This window comes from Ambystoma mexicanum, chromosome 10 (assembly GCF_040938575.1).
Source record: "Ambystoma mexicanum isolate Mex_15411 chromosome 10, UKY_AmexF1_1, whole genome shotgun sequence".
Classification (NCBI taxonomy): domain Eukaryota; kingdom Metazoa; phylum Chordata; class Amphibia; order Caudata; family Ambystomatidae; genus Ambystoma; species Ambystoma mexicanum.
This window is the reverse complement of record NC_090932.1, coordinates 307,746,713-307,766,985: the sequence shown is the minus strand read 5'-3', so window position 1 is coordinate 307,766,985 and position 20,273 is coordinate 307,746,713. Positions and strand designations below refer to the sequence as shown.

At 45.1% G+C, this 20,273-nt stretch overlaps 1 protein-coding gene across 2 annotated transcripts in view; it reads right to left on the bottom strand.

The window, feature by feature from the left end:
- NGEF (neuronal guanine nucleotide exchange factor) overlaps positions 1 to 20,273 on the bottom strand; it is a 1,047,721-nt gene that overhangs the window by 210,332 nt on the left and 817,116 nt on the right. For both annotated transcript variants that reach the window (XM_069617894.1, XM_069617895.1), the window contains one exon: positions 3,788 to 3,940. In XM_069617894.1, coding sequence (XP_069473995.1) covers positions 3,788 to 3,940 — 153 coding nt within the window. The remainder of the gene's footprint in view (positions 1 to 3,787; positions 3,941 to 20,273) is intronic.

The window sequence follows — 20,273 nt, the reverse complement described above, 5'->3', positions numbered from 1 at the left end:
AGGCAAATCCACCTTAACTACTCACCCCCTGTTGCGACCAATGACGCCCCTCCCGAAGCGCTTTGAGATTGCAAAACGGTGCACCTTCTATGAGGAGATGCCCACAGAATGACTAGGAATCTGCAGACATGTCCACCCAGTATCGCCAAGGAATGTTGAATACTTTAAGCTAAACCTTGTTGGGGAGAGGGGTGTATGTCAATTGAACATTGGGGATAAACCCTCCTTAAGGTCCAAGGCTTAACTGGTGATAAAGAATAAATACATTCAATAAATGAATAAGAACAGGGTTTCATTTATCCAGCGCTGCAGTGCCCTTGCCCTGTCACATGGAACCCCAATAAGGTGACCTTTACACACTCCACGGACATCCACTAGCTAAGCTTCCTTACCTATAGGCATGAGAGGCTTACTGAGGCATAAACCCCAAGTAATTCTACTACCCTTCTTTAAGTAATTCCTGCAATACGTCTGCTAAATATTCCTTTTCAGCTCATTGGGGCCATAACTTTGCTAGGGGCTAGAAAGGAACTAAGACCCTCAGTCACCCTCTTGATAGGCATAGCCGAAAATCTCCAAGCCATGCAATTCAGAAAATTGTTCTGCATTGCAAATCGGGGGCTCCCTTCCCACCGCCGGTTGAGGGCAGCTGTGGGTTTTTTACTAGTCCGTGGACATATTTCACTACCCCTTATCTGGCTCCCATCACCAACTCTTCTCAGGTACCTAGCTGTGAGCCCCAACTGCCAAAATCCTGTCAGTTTCACATCTGTCATTGGTTCTCCGTCCCGTCACTCGCCACAGGGACCTCCCAGGTCGCATAATTCCAGAGTACTACACTGCCCTCTGGGGTCAGGAATGGGTACCACAATCCAGGCACTATGACCAATAGATCCAACGATGCCACACCACAGGTCAAAGAAATAGAAATATAACCCTCTGCCACTTAGCACATATCCCCCAGAGAAACAATTAACAGGACCCACCAACAACAACAACAAAAACACAGCCAATGGCTGACCCATATATAGAACAGGCTGTTAGATGTTGTTTTTCACACCTAAATTCATGACTGCAGAATATGATGCAATGCAATACTGCAGCAACACCGTAGCTTACATGCCACACTCCTGTACTTGGAGACTGCCAGTCCCACAGCTAGATCTTCTGCTCTGACTACATTGCTTAAAGACAGTACCTTCTTATCTCAGAGGTGAGGGGACAAGAAAAAAAGGAGTCAGGGACTCTGCAGCCATCTAGAAATGGTAGATGCCGCTGCAGAGTCCTTGCCCTGCTACCTTGTGTAAGTACAACCAGTGGCAGCTAGTCCATGAACACGTTGTGTAAATATTCCTCAGTGTCGCAGGGGCAATCTTAGAAAGATAACCTTCACATCCATATAGATTCTTACAAATTGTACTATCACCTGGAAGACGCTGGATTAACTGCAGGTCAGCACTCCCACACAATGATTATCATACTGAGTTGAACTGCCCTCAGGTTGTCTTTATGTAAACAATTCAGGATATCCCAAATCTCTGACAAAATCATCTGGGGTGAGGTTTTCACACAAGCAATCCAGGCTACCCATCTTTCTTTATACTGGTGATCGCAAGTCAAGCTCTGATACAACACTGCCCGGGGTGTGAGACACAGTCTTCACGAAAATACTAATGGTTACAGGCGGATCTGCTCATTCACAGCCGTTATCTCACAGGCAGGGAAATATGGGGATTCGAACTGGGTTTCTTCTGTGGTGTGCAAGAAGACAGCGCTGTAACCACCCAGTTCCACACCCCAAAGTGCTTCCACCATGGACTCCTATGTTAAACTTGCAGGACCTCCCAGCGCATGCTTCCCCGAAGCGATGATTAAATAACAGAAAAATGCCTGAGGATTTTGCAAGTGCCCCAGGTTTCTCAATTTGCTGGCCTATTGAAAAGGAGCTTGAAAATCTCACCTCTAAATACTTAATAGGTACCTACTTAAAAGTGGGAGGCTGCCTGTATAAAGTAGATTTTTGGTTTAGCTCGGGTACCCACCCACCATACACTTACTCCCCTTGAGTATACATACACCAAGCATTTTATTAAACTGAGATGCTCAAATAATATTAATAGGCTTCTTTATTGACCCTGTCGTCATTCGTAACACCATCAAATTGTCTGTAAGAGCAGGGCAGCAACACACCCTTCCCATCCCTCGCCCATTTGTGGGACACCCTGAGCCACTCAACAGAGAAGATGGATCGGGTTGTTAACAGAGGCTGCAACACAAGGGTGCCTGGACCCACTCATGCCTCACCCCTTACCTGTTTGAATGTTTCAGTTAGCTGTCATATACAGCACCTTTTCCCACTGCTCGGATTACAGACACTGTATTGCACTAGAAAGGGTGAGATGCATGCTCAGGCATTACTCTACAATTCTCCCAAATACTGTGACTGCACCCAATGGAGGACACTGCACATGATGATGTGATTTAGCCACAGGGTGGGCTGAGGGAGTGACTGTGCCTTGTGGAGTGCTGATGGTGCTCACTGTTCTTGAGGCAGTGTTAGCATATTGAAATATTAGGGACCAAAATGTGGCAGACTGTGAGCCAATCTTGTGAAGTAGAATTTTGCACTTCCCTAAAGAGGTTTTCCCTCACTCATATTCGTAACAACTACACCTTTTTACACATTCCAGGATATGCTACCACCGTCATCATTGCATGAAACATTACATATATAAGCAATGCAGGTCCACACATTAGGAACTGCTTCAGTGTTGAGATGGCGTCCCACCACCAAACCGTCCATTGGGTTTTAAGGAAACTTTGCCACCAACAAATATCACTACATCAGCACATCCTCCTGCCTGAGATTGGGTGATCTGCTCTCCACTGGTTCCTTCCCTGGTTCCTTGTATATACCTTGCTGCCAAATTGCCCTCCCTGCCCTTTCCTCCTTGTTAGCTCCCCGATCCCTTGTTCTCCGCTTCCCCCACTGTGTTCTTCTCTATATGATTGTAAAGCGCTCTGTTGATTCTGAATCTTTTTCCGCACTCAATAAATACTCTAATAATAATGAAAAAACACATCCTGAAGAATCCCCACAGCCCAGCCCACTAATATGGCCAATGACATGAACATTGTAAGTTTTTCAGAATGCTTCAAGGCAGATTGTACCAAATATATAGAGAAAAGAGAATGTTTTGAGGCTCATGGAAACTCCAAGCAGAGACAAACTCAACAAAACACATATTCTTCTGTGATGGAAAAGAAAATCTACCCGATGAAGTGTGCGCAGGTGTGCACCACTACGACAAGCCTCTCGTAGTCTTCAAGACAGAAGTCTCGATTATACTTTTGGATTATATGTTATGTTGGTTCATTGTTATTGTCTTCTTGTTGAATTATAATGCATTTGTGTATGATATGAACAAAAATTATTAATAGAAAATAAAAGACAAGTCTAGAGATGGTCAATTGTGTGAATTCCCACGAGAAGATTCCATGAAGGGTGAGCAAAACTAGAGACAAAGACAGGGAGAGGAAGAGACAAATAGAAATGTACAAAGAGATAAAGAAACAATGAAAGAGGGAAGGAAATGCTGCAAGAAAGACAGAACCATTAAAAGGAAAGGGAAAGAAGGGAATAAAGAGACAGAAGGATAAGAGTAAGGAAGAGGGTGAGGAAAGGAATAGCCGAGATAGGACTTCAAAGTACATTGAGAACCAGGATATTCTGAGGTCCAAGCTTATGTCACGTATGACAATGCACACCATTAATGAAGACACTCACAGCAACTTCCTGTATGTTCTCTCCTGGTAGGTCTGGTTGCAGACGTACGTGATGTAAACTGAAAAGTGATTGGTTGCATGGTAATGGACGATGTCACAGACATTGGAGATCACAATGTTTTTCTCCATCCTCTGTTCCAGATCCAAGAGGAACCTAAAAACAGAAGGGAGGTTTAAGTCACATTATAAAATGCTTTCTCTATCCAGTGAAATGCCTTCAAATTTATTTATTTTGCTTATAGTTTATGAAAACTTTAGCAAAAATACAAACAGAAAAGAAATAAATTCTGAATTAAACTTTTTTCTTATACAATTTATAGAAAAACATTTCATTCTAAACAAGATTTTCAACATTACTAACAACCCTACTACTTCAATTTCAAAACAAAATAAGCAAATACATCGACATACTCCAACTGCTAAATAATTACAGAAACTAAGGATGAACACTTTACATCTCAAAAACTAAGAATTCTTTAAAATCCAATTAAAATACTATAAAACTAGTATAAAATACCATCATATAAAATGAGTATTAAACCATAATCTCAATGTACTATATTTATCTTCTGATTCCTCCTTATGATAAATCACACACATTTTTCAAGAACGCTATTAATCTGATTTTTAGTGCCGTTCCATTTCCATGTAACATTTGATACCATAAGAGTTCTCTATTGAAATGCCTTTAAAATGTTACAAATCAACAAGTCAATGGCATTTCCAATTCATACACATAACATTTTTTTTGCAACACTTGTATTATGCAATCACTTATAAATCTTCTAGCCTATTTGCACAATGAATAACTCTTACAGAAGCTTTCTAGAGTCCTTCACTGCTCTATAACTATGGTTTTACCAATGGCTCCTTAAGTGGGAAAATGGATAAGGACCTTAAGCATTTACAGAGAGTTTAAGGGGAACACATGAGGTTTTTCATCACAATATAGCGTGACTCAGAGATATTAGCTAGTTAGCGAACAATAACGTGTACTACAACTGTGTGACAATGCCTTTTATTTAAATTCTATACTCGATCGCCTTCTGCAGCATAAGTGGAGCCTTTAATCTGTGGCCGCAGTCGGGTAAGGTGCCCTACTTTATTTTGAATTGAAAAAACTATTAGGATAGTTGTCCTTTAATGTTTCACTCACAGGAATGTGTTTTGCTTACAACTATGAAAGCCGTATTGAGGTGAAAATATGGAATCTTTTACTGCGGGGTAGAAAACCTCGAATTTTAAACAACACATTTTAGCTAAATTACATGTGGGGAACACCCCCGCAGTCCCCTCCACTTCCCCCACTTTAATAAATACCCCAACCCAACCCCCCATCTATTTATTCATCTAAATGTTTTGTTTTAAATTCAAGGTTTTCCACCTCGCACTAACGGTCTGCGATATTTTGTGGCAATACCCTACGGCCACCCCATTTTAATAAATACCCCAACCCCCCCATTTATTTATTCATCTCAATTTGTTGTTTTAAGTTATAGGTTTTCTACCTCGCAGTAACGGTCTGTGATATTTTGTAGCGATACCCTACGGCCACCTACCTTTGATCGCTGCCTGTTGCCTATTGTTAAGGAGAGGTTTGAAGTTTGATTTATTTGTAAAGCGCACCAGGCCCGTGGGAAACAGGGCGCATAATCATGAGTACAGGTTACAGCAATATACACAGGGCTATATTTACAAGTAGTGCAAGAGCAGGATACAAATTATACATGGCAAATATACATACATAGAAAATATACACAAATGCGATATATACAGATAAGGAACAGGCTGGCGTGGGATGAGATATATACAGATAAGGAACAGGCTGGCGTGGGATGAGATATATACAGATAAGGAACAGGCTGGCGTGGGATGAGATATATACAGATAAGGAACAGGCTGGCGTGGGATGAGATATATACAGATAAGGAACAGGCTGGCGTGGGATGAGATATATACAGATAAGGAACAGGCTGGCGTGGGATGAGATATATACAGATAAGGAACAGGCTGGCGTGGGATGAGATATATACAGATAAGGAACAGGCTGGCGTGGGATGAGATATATACAGATAAGGAACAGGCTGGCGTGGGATGAGATATATACAGATAAGGAACAGGCTGGCGTGGGATGAGATATATACAGATAAGGAACAGGCTGGCGTGGGACCTTATGCTTTCTGGGTGAACAGCTAAGCTTTGGCTTTGTTTTTGAACATTAGAAAGGATGGTTCAGTTCTTATGTGGGTTGGCAGAGTGTTCCACAGTTTGGACGCTAGGACGGGGAAGCTCACGCCACCCGCTTTTTGGAGTTTGAATCTGGGCAGAGTAAGGCTGTGAGTTTGGGCTGATCTGATAGGACGGGAGGAGGAATGAAGTGTAAGGCGAGATGAGAGGTAGGGTGGGGCATCGTTGTTCAGACATTTGTGGGTCAGGGCTAGCGTTTTCAAGGCAATTCTATGATTTACCGGGAGCCAGCGTAGGTCAGATCTGAAAGTGGAGATATGGGACCGTCTGGGAATATTGAGGGCTGCCCTTATGGCATTATTTTGAATAGTTTGTAGTTTGTTAAGGTTAGACTGGCTGGTCCCTAGGTATATGGCACTACTATAGTCTATTTTGGACAAGATAAGAGTTCTGGCCAGAGTAGTGCAATTGTGAGTGTTCAGAAAAGGTCTGCAGGCGGTGATATGTTTGCATGTGTAGGCCGAGCTCGACCTAACAGCATTTGTTTGTCTGTTCATGGATAATGTGGAGTCTAAGTAGACGCCTAATGTTTTGGTGTCTTTGGTAACTTTGATGACATTGCCGTCGATAGTGAAGGCCTTGTAGGCTTGGTTTAGTTTGTTAAGGCGATGAGTGGATCCTAGTAGTAGGAGCTCTGTCTTATCGTCGTTAAGGCATAGTTCGTGTTGAGCCATCCAGGACTGGATGACCAAGTAGACATCATTCAAAGCTTTGGTGTCGGCTGTGCAGTCACCAGTGATGGGGATGAGTATCTGGGTGTTATCCGCGTAGTTAGTGTAGGATACACCCAGATAGTCAAGCACATCGAAAAGGGGCTTAGTGAATACATTGTACAGTGTGGGCGACACACAAGAGACTTGGGGAATGCCACAGAGAATAGGAGAGAGGTTGGCCGATGCTGAAGGTGAAAATAACCGCATAGATCTGTTACTTAGGAACGAATGGACCCAGGCATTAGCAGAGTCGGAAAAGTATGCAGCCGATTTGAGATGTTGGCAGAGTATTTGGTGGTTGACCAGATCAAATGCCGCAGAGAGGTCGAGGAGGAGGAGTAGAGCAAGCTTCCCGTGATCCTTTAGTGTCTCCATCTGGGTTTTCAGATCAATCAGGGCTGATTCTGTGCCGTGTTTAAGGCAGAAACCTGATTGTCTTAGCCCCAGAAGTTTGTTGGATTCGAGGTAGTCTTGGATCTGCAGGTAGGCTGCGCGATCAAGAATCTTAAGCAGGAACGGGACCGTGGTGATGGTCTGAAGTTAGTTGGGATGTTAGGGTCAAGGGAAGGTTTTTTAAGTAAAGGGATTACCCAGGCATCCTTAAGGTTGTCAGGGACTATACCCGTTTTGAAGGAGGCGTTTATGAAAGATGTGATGAATGGGGCAAGGTGGTGCGAGGCTTCCTTGATGATAGAAGCTGGCAGGGGTCGCCTTGGCAATTGGACGGTTTGAGGTTGTTTATGATTCCTTCTACTTCAGGGATGGTGAGAGGGGAGAAGGCGAATGGCTTAAAGGATAGGTTGGCTTGGTGTTGGGAGCTAAGTGTGTCTGTGAGCAGTGATTGGTCCGACTGTAGTGACTTTTGTTTATCACTAATTTTTGTTTGAAGGGTGGCAATTTTACCCAGGAGTGCTGACTGGATGTTAGTGCACCAGTTGCTGTCTTTGGGACAGGAGTCTGGGGCGGCTACAGGTGACTAGTTCCTTAAGGATTTTGAATAATTCCTTGGTGTTTGATTGTGCAGAAGCGATACGGTTGTTGTAAGAGTCCTTTTTGGCCTGCAGAAGAGCTTCTTTGTAATTAAGGGTGGCTAAAAGAAGGCTGTCCTTGTGTGTGTCAGAAGGGTGGCTTTTCCAACGCGCCTCTGCATTACATTTCTCTTTGGTAGCACTCTGAGCTGCAGTGTAAACCACGAGTTGAGGTGCGCGTGTTGTTTGGGGCTCCTGAGTTTGAGTGGGGCGATGGAGTTTATGGCTGAGAGAACTGACTGGTTGTAGATGTTGGCTAGGAAAGTGGGGTCAGAACAGGATTCAGAGGCATTATTGAGCGTAGGGAGGATGAGAGGGAGTAACTTTTCAGTAGTTATGTTCTTTTTGTTTCTGGTGAGGATGGCTGGGGCGACAGGAGGCGCTGGGGATGTGGCTGCTTCGATGCTGAAGGTGATAATGTGATGTTCCGACCAAACGCAGGGAGCACTGGAGAGTAGGCGGATGTTGCAGTTGGTGTCACTGAGCCAGTCTAGTGCTCGCCCTTTGTTGTGGGTCGGTTCCTGTATGTGGTGGGAGAAACCTAGATCTGTTAAGGTGTTCGCAAGATCGAGTGCCGCCGGGTCATTGGGGTCTTGATAACCTAGATTGAGATCACCGAGGATAATAATTTGAGAGTTCGTTTTAGCTTTATCAAGTACTAGAGCGGTGATGTCATCCACGAAGGATGTGGGAGGACCGGGTGGTCTGTAGAGTAAGTGGATAGTGGCCGTTTGGTTGGCTGATAATGTAAGTTTGACCGAGAGTAGCTCAGCGGTTTCCAACTTGGTACTCTGTAGCGTTCTGAGTCCAAGTGAGATTTTGTAGATGAAAGCAACACCTCCACCTTTGGAGGTACGGTCGCATCTAGTAATGGCATAGTTTGGAGAGATAGCCAGTGAAAGAGCTGGGCCGGATGCATGGTGCAGCCAGGTCTCAGAGATGGCGATGAAGTCAAGCTCCTGAGTCTTGATGAGATCTGCAATGTCCAGTGTGTGGGCTGCTAGGGACCGAGCGTTGATCATGGCGGCCTTGATTGGGGCAGCGTTGCTGGGCTTAGCCTTAATGAGACTGTTATTGCCAGAAGCGGCAAGGTTTGTCCGGGGGCCTTGGGGCATAAGTGGGGTGGGGGTTTGTGGGGCCGAGATGGGCTTCATGGTGTGCAGAGATACGTTAGGGTACATAGGGTGACCCTTCTTGCCCATGAGTCTAGAGCCTAGTCTAAGGTTTCTTAAGACGGTGGTGCAAGGTTGATTAGGTGTGGGTTTTTTAGCGAAATGGTCGAGCCATAGGGCAGGTGCGTTAAGGTAGATATTGGGATGCTGGAGAGTGATGCTAGAGCAGGTGTCAGCAGGTTTGCAGGTAGGAGGCATAATTGCAAAGTGCAGAGTGGTGGGTGCCAGTGTGCTCAGGGGTGATAAATAAGGCACACAGGTGGATAGCCAGACTGTGAGGAAGGCTTTTAGTAGTAGGAGAAGGAAGTTTTGGGCAGGTAGGCGTAGTAACATGATAACAGGATTGAGTGGCGTAGGCGCCAGTCACTGAAGTGGGTAACGAGAGTGCAGGCGGCAGGTCAATAGGCTCTATAGATTATGCAGTACAAGATGCATTGACAGCAGTGACAGGCACATCAGTTAAGAGAATGCAAAATGCAGTATAACTAAATTCGAGTTTCCACCACATGCAGGTAAAACAATACAAAATGCAGCATAGCGAAGTTCGAATTTTAACCACATGCAGGTAAAAGCATAGCGAAGTTCGAATTTCAACCACATCAGCTAAAACAACGCAAAATGCAGCATAGCTAATTTCGAATTTCCACCACATGCAGGTAAAACAATGCAAAGTGCAGCATAGCTAAATTCGAATTTCAACCACATCCAGGTAAAACAATGCAAGATATAGCAAGGTCAGAGTTGTTGATGTACTGGGTGGATGGGGTGGGGGCTTACAGCTTATCTAGCAGCGTAAGTTGCAGCAGCTAGCGTCAGGTAACAGTACCATTGCACAGGTGGGGCACAATGGCTGTAACAGGCAACACATAATGCTAGGTACAGTGGTTGTTAAGCATCGGGTATAGCATAAGAATAGTTTGAATAGCGTCGGAGTGTAGTAGGCAAGCGCCGTGAAGTATGGAGCAGCGCTGTGCTGATAAAGGTGGCAGTAAGGTCTTGTCTAGGGAGGTGTGCTGGAGTAATAGGTAGTCTTAAAGGATCGTTGACAATATGTTAAATAGAGCTTACCGGCTCCTCGTGGTGTGCTTGGGGGAGCTAACGGCAGGCGGATGCTGTGTGCGAGTGTCCTTCCACGAGGGCGCAGCCTGGTGGGCACGAAGTAGAGACCGAGCCTCTGGGGCCCTGGGCACGGCAGGCAGAAGACAGGAGCCTTTTTTCCTGCCTTCTTTCGCGGCCGGCGTTCGCCTGCCGGCGCAGTGTGATTGGCTTGCTTAAAGCAATGCACAGCCAATCCGGACATTCGAGTCCAAATGCCTCAAGGTGTTGCAGCTCGAATTTCTGTGGCGGCCATGTTGGGGATCAGCATCCCCTGATCCGTGGGCCTTTAAGTCCACGCGGTGCATTAGGGTGAAATCCCAGGCATTTCCCCACACACAATCCATATGTAAGAGATGCTGGAAACTACACTAAAATAAAGGGGAATTTTTGGGGCTGTCTCACCCTAAATAATAACCTAGTGAAGAATCTGAAGCAGTAGTGCCTGCTCCCCTTTCCCCTTCTTCCCCAAATCTCGAAGCACTCATGTAAATAAAACCTACTTGCACTTGCATCCACATAATGCAACTCACTGCATAGTTACTCTTTATCTGATGCACCATTTGGCTGCACCTGCCAACATATGATAACACCAATAAGTAAAATACCTCCATTTATACAATGCCGTCGATACAAGGTCAGAGTACTTCCAATATACAGTCACGTGTTGCCGAAATGTTGCAAGATGATGTTAATATGAATGTGTTTTTTCCAATATTCCAGGATGCCGATAAGAATATGATGCCCAGGCAGGGGTGTAGGAGACACCAACATTAGGCGGTGGGGGGGCAAGTGTACCCAAGCAAGTTGCTGGCGAGGGGTTTGGCAGGGGGTGGGGGGTTCCTATGGAGAACCTTTTAGTGATTTGTTGGAACGATGCATTTACAGCACACATTTCAAAAAACATTGCGTAGAAAAAGCAATACAATTTACAATTGGTTCTGTAAGGGAACAAATAAACTCCAACACACCCGGGACACCACACCAACAGTACACAGGGACATTTCTTTTAACACCGTTCATGCTAGCTGTGTTCATAAAAAAAAGTCAACAATATGCAAGCATAACCCTGTAAAACACATTTTTATCCAGTCCGTGCCCAACTTGTTGTCCCAGTATTGCCATCGCAAGAACCTATTTACGTTCTTCAGCTGTTCCCAGGATATCCCTGCACGCTAATGTCAGAACGCAAGAATGCTGGATGTGTCCAATAAATGCTACTAGGTCAACATAATTAAACTTAACGCCACCTGTGCCCAATGTATGTCAGCATGCTGCTATTAGGACACATTCCTGCTGGCGGGGTCGAAAATATACAGCATGCCTCTGTAAGAACACATTTAAGCTGGATGTGCCCAAAATGCGCCAGCATTCTCCTATAGGAATATATATTTCAGCTGACCGTGCCCAATATATGCCAGCATTGTCTCGTAATCACTCTTGTGGGATCGATCTATTATGTGTGCACTAGTTACCACTCACGAGTTAAGTATGTTGAATCTAGTTTTGCAAAACTAGAGATGGTAATGGTGGTAGCGAGTAAGCTACTTCCCTCAAACTTCCCACACAGTTTGAAATAATTAAACAAATGAATTGGGTTTGAGAAGACGCCTTCCCAAACCCAATTCATTTGTCTCGTAATCATGATGAATGCCCTTCCACTCAAAAATTCTCAAACAGACTTGCACACACAGCTGCATGCACACTCACACGTGCACACGCATGCACTCACATAAACGTGCACACCCGCTCTCTTACTTTCACGGGCACTTATGTACTGTTTATGCTTCACCTTCTAACCAGTCACTCATGTATATCATCGTCCCCAACGCTTGCACTTTGCTCTGCCTCATCCATAACCAAATGGAAACTAAGGCTAAGCTCCATGGCCCTCTACTCTTACCAAGGGACAACCTCCTACCAAACGTTCTCTCTACTACTCCATCAAACTCATCTTTGTCAAATTAAACACTGCTTTGGCTACCCACTTTGACACTTACTATCCAGCCCCACCCATAACTGTGGACCTCCACAATGTGAGGCCCATGTCTTCCTGTCACCTTATTCCACACATGACACATTCCTTACGACAATTGTTAAGGGTACAAAGTGCTATTTTAGTGAATATAAGTTGAAATGAGGTATGGGGAGAGAAAAGCAGTAAAGTGCTATGCAAGCAACCAACATAACATAACATGATCGATATGGTTCTGGAATGTTTCTGCAGTAGGACATCCGTAAGAGGATAGTTTCTGGCTGGGACAGATGGCAAATGGCAATACAGCATGGGGCTAGCTGTCCAGTAGTGCCAAGAGGCAGCAAGACTCTGCACTATACACGACCAGTTTACATTACAGTGCATATTTCATTTTCATATCGAGCCCACACAAAAACGAATAGTTTCTTGGTACTTGGATAACAGGTGCAACTACTGCCTAACTGATGCTTATTGTATCAATCCCATTCGGAAGAAGCCTGAACAAATGTCTGCTGGGATTTTAACGTACAAACAAACTCACAACCACAGACTCTAGGTGAGGCATATTACAGCACACACCAAAAACTGGCCTGTGTATTACAAGCTGATCTCTGCCGCAAGGGCTCAAACAACTCGACCATTGTCCTGTTAAAAAAAGGAATAGGCTAGCAAACATGGCTTAAATACAGGGAGAGTTCCCTTTGCTGGCTCCAGTGTTGTGTACAGTTATCACTCTACTGGTGCAGTTTTTGTAATGTTTTTGGTACAGCTAGAAGCTCAGGGCTTGCATTATACTTAAGCTAAATTGATTCATGCTGTACAATCAAGGCTGTTGTATGGACGTGTGTTTGTTTTTCTCAACAATTTGTATTTTGTATTTTATTGGTATTTATAAAGAGCTTTACACCAAAGCGATGTACAAAGTTAGGGTACACGGTACAATAATATGAAACATGTTGAGTGGCAGGAGGGAGTTCCAAAGTTTGGTTGCAAGAAGAGTAAAAGAGCGGAAACAAGAAGGTGCCCAAGGAGATTTTAGAACAGAGTAATGGCACGTTTTGAAAGAGTACAGAATGTGAAGGAGAAAAAGGCACTATAAGAGAGCATTGATAGAGAGGGGCTTGTCCATGGTAGCACTTAAAGACAATAGTGACAAAATGAAAGGAGACGAGAATCAAAGGAAAGATAGGAGATGGAGAGAAGTGATGAAGAGAGAGAGGTTTCGAGGGATTAAGAGCAGAGAACCGGAATTGAGGAATTAAAGACAGAATGGTGCAGAGAGAGATGTGAACAGTAATCAAGTCGGCAGAGAATAGATGTAGAGATAAGGAGTTTGGCAGCGTGATATGAGAAGTAAGGACATATAGGACACAAGTTGCAGAGATGATAGCGACAGATGCGAGCAGAAGTGGAAATATGTTGTGAGAAAGATGGAGATAGAGAGGAATCAAAAGTATCAGAGAGGTTTCGAGCATGAGGAGAAAATGGAAGAAAAGTAGGAGGCAAGAGTAGACCAGGAAGAAAGGGGCATTGGGATGGGGAAGGCAGCAGAAAGTAGAGAATTTCCTTCTTGGATGGGTTGAGGTGAAGAAAATTGAAAGACCTTCAAGACTGAACAGTAGCGAGACAGCTTGCAACCGTCGAATGAAGAGAGTCAGAAAGAGAGATAAAGGAGAACAACATCTAACAGCCATTGACATAGAAGTGACATGAAAGATTGAGGCACTGAATAAGAGTAGTAAAGGGAATAGTATTGATTGAGAAAAGCAGTGGCTCAAGAACAGAGCCCTGAGCGACTCTGTACAACAGAGGACAAGGTATGTCCAGCCCAAGATACAGATTAACTGCGGGAGGAAAGATGAGATCAGAACCGTTGAAGAGCAGTGCTGCAGAATGTAGTGTAGAGTGTAGAAGGCAGCTGAGAGATCAAAGAAGATAACGATAGACGAGACTTTAGTGTAAAGAGCAGAGAGTTAGAGATGTGTAATAAAGCATGCTGGACGGAACTGGTGGTAAAAAAGAGTGAGCGTTAAGATGAGATGAAACTTGCAGGTATACGGTTCTTTCAAATAGTTTAGAGAGAATGGAGGAGAAGTGATAGAGGGCAGAAGTTGGGAGGGAGGAGTCGAGAGAAGGTTTCTTGATAATAGGAATGATAGTGGAATGTTTAAAGGCGGTGGGAAAGGAGGAAGACGATGAGCAATTAAGAAAAGAGGTAAGAGAAGGAATAATGGCAGGGTATATAGAAGGGGTGAGAGATGTATGAATAGGATCAGATGGGGATGCCGTGGGGAAGCAGTATCAGGATTAGAAAGAGGGGTGAAAGAGGAAAATGATGAGATGGGAGATAGTGGGGTAGAAGTAGGAATGGGCTGAGATGAGGTTGGAGTGGAAGAAGATGAAAAAGAGCGAAGAGAAGAGACTGTAGAGGTGAAGTAGTCAGCAAAGTTGGTGGAAGAAAGTTTGGAAGAAGTTGAGGGATCGGGAAGAAGGGGGAAAGCATTTTGTTGAAGAGCTGAAAAAGTCAATGGGGATGATGGGACAAAAATGAAGTAAGAGATGAGAAGGGGTAGTTCACTCAAAAAGTGTATTCTTTTGAAAGATGGACCATAATAAAAAATATACATACAAAATATTTATTTTTAAAGTTCCTATGTAAGATTTTTGGCAAATGAGCCTTAAAGTGTGTACTATGGGGGCATCCATTTTGTGAAATGAATGAGCCTCCTTCTGCTCTGGCGGCAATAATCAAGCAAACGCCCCTTACTGGTAGCTTTTGCTTATTACTGCCAGATAGCAGAGAATGCTGGCAGGCTACATCCTGCCAGCGTTGTATTTATAATTGCAGTTACTTTCTTTTTATGTTTCCAGGGCTCCCCAGGGGAGCCCTGCAAACTTAAAAATAAACGTACGCTGCCCGCCGATTGCCATGACATTGGTTTTAATTTTCCAGTGCTCTGGAAACTTAAAACGAAAGTACCAGCAATGATGAATATTCCACCGCCCAGTGCTGCAGCAGGCACCAGAACATTAGTAATTTCAGGTACTTTCATTTTAAGTTTCCAGGAATCCCCCAGTCCGGGGAGCCCTGGAAACTTAAAAAGAAAGTCACAGCAATTATCAATATAACGCTGGCATTCTCTGCTGTCGGGCAGCAACAAGCAAAAGCTCCCACTAGGGGGCTTTTGCTTGATTGTTGCAGTGAGTGCAGAGTAAACATAAGCACATTCATTTCACAAAATGGATGCTTCCTAGTGCTTTAAATGTATGACAGTTTCATTTGCCAAAACTTTAAAACCCATTTAAACTAGTAGAGCTCATTCATATAAACAAACATAGCTTTATTTTGTTAGTCACTTTCTTTCTGTGGGCATTCTTGACCAAATGTGGAGTTTAGTGAATTTCACTTGTTTGCACATTCCAGAGCCTCTTATGCTGAAACTCTAATGTTAAAAGCAACCATAATTCTCCCCTTCAAATCTGAAGCCAGATGCAAGTGCCCCCTGGAACTTCTCCCCTCCCTGTTCCCTACACTTGCGAGATCTGAAAGACACAGGGCCTAGCAAGACTATTGTTTTGTCCTCCCTTTGTACCCCCCTCAATGTCTAGTTGCGACTAGAAACACTTGTGATCAGGCGCATTATAAATTCCATATCATATCATATCCCATCATAAAGCCCCAGGTGCCCAATGATGTTGTGGCAATGGTATATAAAGTGTCACTGTCTGATAAATGATCTGTGGCAGACTGATGCATGCAGCCTCTGTACGATTAATCCGACTCCTTATTTGTTTTTAATCATTTTCAACAGCACAATCGCTAAAGTAAACTGCATTTATTTTTTAAATGCATCTTTTACTTTTGCAATTGACGTAGTGTAGCCTGATGTTTCACCTCAGGCGTCTTCGCCTCAGACACTCAGATATGGGGGTGGGGGTTAATGATTGTGTAGCCCCTCCCCTTATGAATGTGGGCAGGATATATCCCCCTGCCCCCCAGATCCACTAGTTCCTACGCCCCTGTGCCCCGGTGTCCGCCAGCTTTCAGTGCTGAGCCGGAGTGTTCAGCTCAATGTGCTAGCTGTCAGTATCACCTTTCCATACCGTATTTCACATCACCCGGCCTCTTCCAGATTGTCAGAGTTATGCATGCATTGCCATTGCAGTTTCTACATTGCCCCAGTTAAATACATATTGTCATGGCAGCTTCTAAATTCATCACAGAAAATTGCCTTGTGTGTGTTTCGTTCCATACAAACACATGTTTTCATTTGCGTTCTACATTGTCCGTCTAGAAAACTGACAATCCAGTTTGACATTGCCACCAACCACAGGATGCTGGTCGACTGCCTTTACATACATTTACTTGCAGATTTTATTTTGATTTTATTGCTTACATCGCAAACCTAGCTCAAGGTTTGCTTTGCAAAAGGATTGGGCCACAATTGGGTTTGGCGTGTTATACAGTAGCTCAGTACAGCAGGTGGAGGGAGAGGGATTTATATTCCTCCGGCTATTGTTGAGAGCGCCACGTTTTTAGCGTTTTGCAGAACTGGATTGAGTTGCAGATGGTCGGGCATGGCACGAGAATGCCTGCCTTCGAGTCTTCTTTTTACGGTCTAGCTTTGACTCCAACCTTTTGATATTTTGCTACGTTAGGTGCGAGAGCCTCCAGAAGTGTGGAGTTTACCTGCCAAGTATGTCGGTGTTCCGTTTGGGACTGCTTCATAGGTGATACATGCAGTTTTTAATATGATGCTGCAGGGAGGTGGAGCCAGTGAAGCATGCGCGGTGCTGTAGGGATATGGCTGCATTTGCGGGCACCTATAATGAGCAGGGTTGCAGCGTCGTGTGCTGCTTTGAGGGGTGGCAAGGTGTGTGACAGGAGTATGGAGACATTGTATTGTTTGATCAAATACATACTGAAATTGACAAACTCCTCAAGAAGTGTGGTGGTATAGGTTTGTTTCTCACATGCTATGTAGTGCTATCCTGATACTTTGTAAGGAAGGCGAGAGGGAGGACAGGCATCAGCTCCATCTTTCCTGAGTTACTACCAGGCATATTAGGCAGGACCCAGGGCCAGGAAAAAGAAGAGGCATTAGCTGCATTACTCCACCCTCCCCTTATGGGTTTTGCAAATGCTGAGGCACCAATATGGAGCACCCTTGAGGAATCCTGGCTATGTTACTCCCGCCTACGCTAGTTGCAATGCCTCTATTCACATACACCGACTTTGAATGCCCATGTGAGACCTTCTCAGAATTGTGTCCAAAACATGGATAAGAATGTGCAGGAAGTGTCTAGCAAGACAGGCAAATACATTCCGCTGGCCTGCCTGCCTTGCAAGACGGCAGTGAGCACCAGCTCTGTTTTAGACCTGTCACAGCTCTAAGGTTGAGAATGATTTCAGTCAGTCTGGACCTTGTATAATGAGTGGGGCCAGAAATCACCTACCAGTGTGGAGGAGCCAAAGTTGCCTTACATCATTGTCAATGTTTGCCATGCCTACCCTATCCATGTTTTATCCCATTTATAAGTACTATTTTTACTGATAGGGAAATGATTTCTGTGCAATGTGAGCAGTTTCCTGACTTGATGGAACCACTGTAAACGCTTTCTTAGAGGTTTGACTCTGACACCACACCATGTCTTGGAAAACAGATTGTGTGGTTCATTGTTTGTGCTTATATGATCCTGCAGTGTATTATTATCTAGTAGATTCACTTTATCCCATTTCTGCAAGTTGGGGAGGAACCTTTTGTTTCCATCTGAGAAGCCTACATTCCCTGCAAGGCTGCTTAGAGGATCAGAATTCGAGTCTTGCCAGACTGAACCCTAAAGAATTTAGGTATGTATCGTAAACTACCTTGGGAGCTACTAAATGTATGTGCTCCTCAATTCTGAGGTCCCATGAAGGGGTACACTTTGGAGCACACAAGAAATATTTTAGAACAGAGTTTTGTACTTCCTCCTTCAAAATAACAGGGTAACCTAAACCTCACATCAGTGCAGCAGTCCTATATTCTACTTCGATGACAAGGTCTACAATCAGGGTTCCATATGTAAAATAGAACCCTTTCCACACATACTGCCTCTCTTCCGTTCTGAAATCCATTCTCTTAATCGTACTCCTGTGCATGGTCCTCATCCTGTTAGTTAAGCCCCCCGAGCTGGGGGGGACATTACTGCTTCAGGTAATGCCCCAGGACCAATAGTTACAGGCCTGAGCGAAGCGAGGGCCTTAATGCAGGCCCCAGGGCATTACCTGAAGCAATAATGCGCCCCAGAGTGGCTTATTGATACGATATATGGTATGAGCCATTCATAAAGCGCCTGTACACAAGTGTTTCTAGGTGCGACAAGACAAGGGAGGGAAGACAGAGGGAGGACAAAACAAACGATCTTACAAGGCACTGTGTCATTCAGATTGTGCAAGTGCGATATGGAAAAGTGCTGGGAGGAGGGAGAGGCGAAGTGCAGCCAGGGCAGCGCAGTTCTGGGTAGTGTAAGGAGGCAGGGGACTGTAGGGTTCCAGATACAGCCCATAAGTGCACAGTAAGTCTGGAGGCAGTGCAGGGGCTACTGGTCAGGGGAGCCTGGTACCAGTGAGAGACTGAGGGTAGCCAGGCAACCAGTCAGTGCAGCATACAGGTTGGTCAGCAGGAGAGAGAGAAAGAGAGAAAGCAGAAACAAAAAGGAAGGTCTTCAGCTGCTTCCGGAACTTAAGGTGGTCCAGCTCAAGTTTAAGAGGGGTAGGGAGGCTATTGCAGAGGAAGGCACCTGCAGAGTAGAGAGATTCACCCCCCACTCTCTGCCTGGAGAAGCGTCTGACCCTCAGAGAGTTGGAGGTCGCTGAGCAAAGGGCTCAAGAACGAAGGTGTTTAGGAAGAGAGAGTTGGATGTAGTGCGGGCCCCAGCCCCAGAAAGCCTTGTGCACGATGCAGAGGGCCTTGAACTTGATCCTTGCAGCCACCAGGAGCCAGTGGAAGGATTTCAGGGCTGGAGAGATACAGTCCCTGGACTTGAGGCCAAGGAAGAGTCTCGCTGTCCTGTTCTGGATTAGTTGCAGAGGGCAGAGAATACAGGAAGGCAGATTGAGAAAGAGGATGTTGCAGTAGTCCAGCCTAGAGAGGACCAGGGCTCTGGAGACAGTGAGCTTCTGAGGGAAAGTAAGGAAAGGAGAGGAGGTGCAGCTGTGATTGGGCCTTGTTGGCAAGGTCCGTGATGTGAGGAGAGAAGGAGAGAGTGGAGTCGAAGACGTATCCAATGTTTTTAGTCTCGCAGGAAGGCAGACGAAGAGGGCCCAAGGAGGGCGGCCAGAGTGAGAGAGGGAAAGCGGACGCAGGGGTCCCAATGAGAAGGATCTCAGTGTTACTAGCATTAAGGCAGAGATAATTGGAGGCAAAACACTCCTGAATCGTGGACAGACAGTCAGGAATGAGCGAGAGAGGAGAGGAGGCTGAGGGGAGCCGGAAGGAGAGCTCAGTGTCATCCGCATAACACTGAAAGTTAGAGGAGAAGGTAGAGATAAGGTGGGCCAAAGGGGCCAAGCAGATATTGAAGAGCCAGGGTAAGAGGTTAGAGCCCTAGGGAACACAAGTGGAGAGAGAGGTGGTGGAGAAAAAGGACCCGAGTTGGACCTGGGATGGACCGTCCAGGAGGCAGAAGGTCAACCAGGCCAGGGCCTGATCTGTGATGTCCAGGTTCCCATGGAGATGATGGATCAGGCGGGTATGATTGACCATGTCAAAAGCAGAGGAATGATCAAGGAGCACGAGGACCGAAGGAAGCCTATAATTGAGATTAATGAGCAGATCTTTATGGGTGTTCAGCAAACAGCTCCCGTGCCTCTGGCTGCTCTGAAGCCTGACTGATGGTCATGGAGACAACCAACAGATTCGGTGTGGAGAGTAGGCTGGGAAATGGCCAGATTTTCAGGAGTTTGTCAAGAAAAGGAGTGTTAGAGATTGGGGGGGAGGGGTAGTTTGCCAGACAGGAAGGATCGGCAGAAGGCTGTTCCAGGAAGGGGGGCACAGGGGAGTGCTTGAGGGAAGAGGGGAAGTTCCAGGGGCAAAATAGTGATTTCAGAAATTGGCCAAGGTTGAAGCGAGGGTGTCAATGTGGTCCTTGATGGTTCTAGGGGAGCAGGGGAGCACCTGCTTGGATGACACTGTCATAGATAGGACTTGTCTAGAAACCTCATCAAGAGTAGTCAGAGAGAAACAGGAGAAAAGAGGAGTAGTGGGAGAGG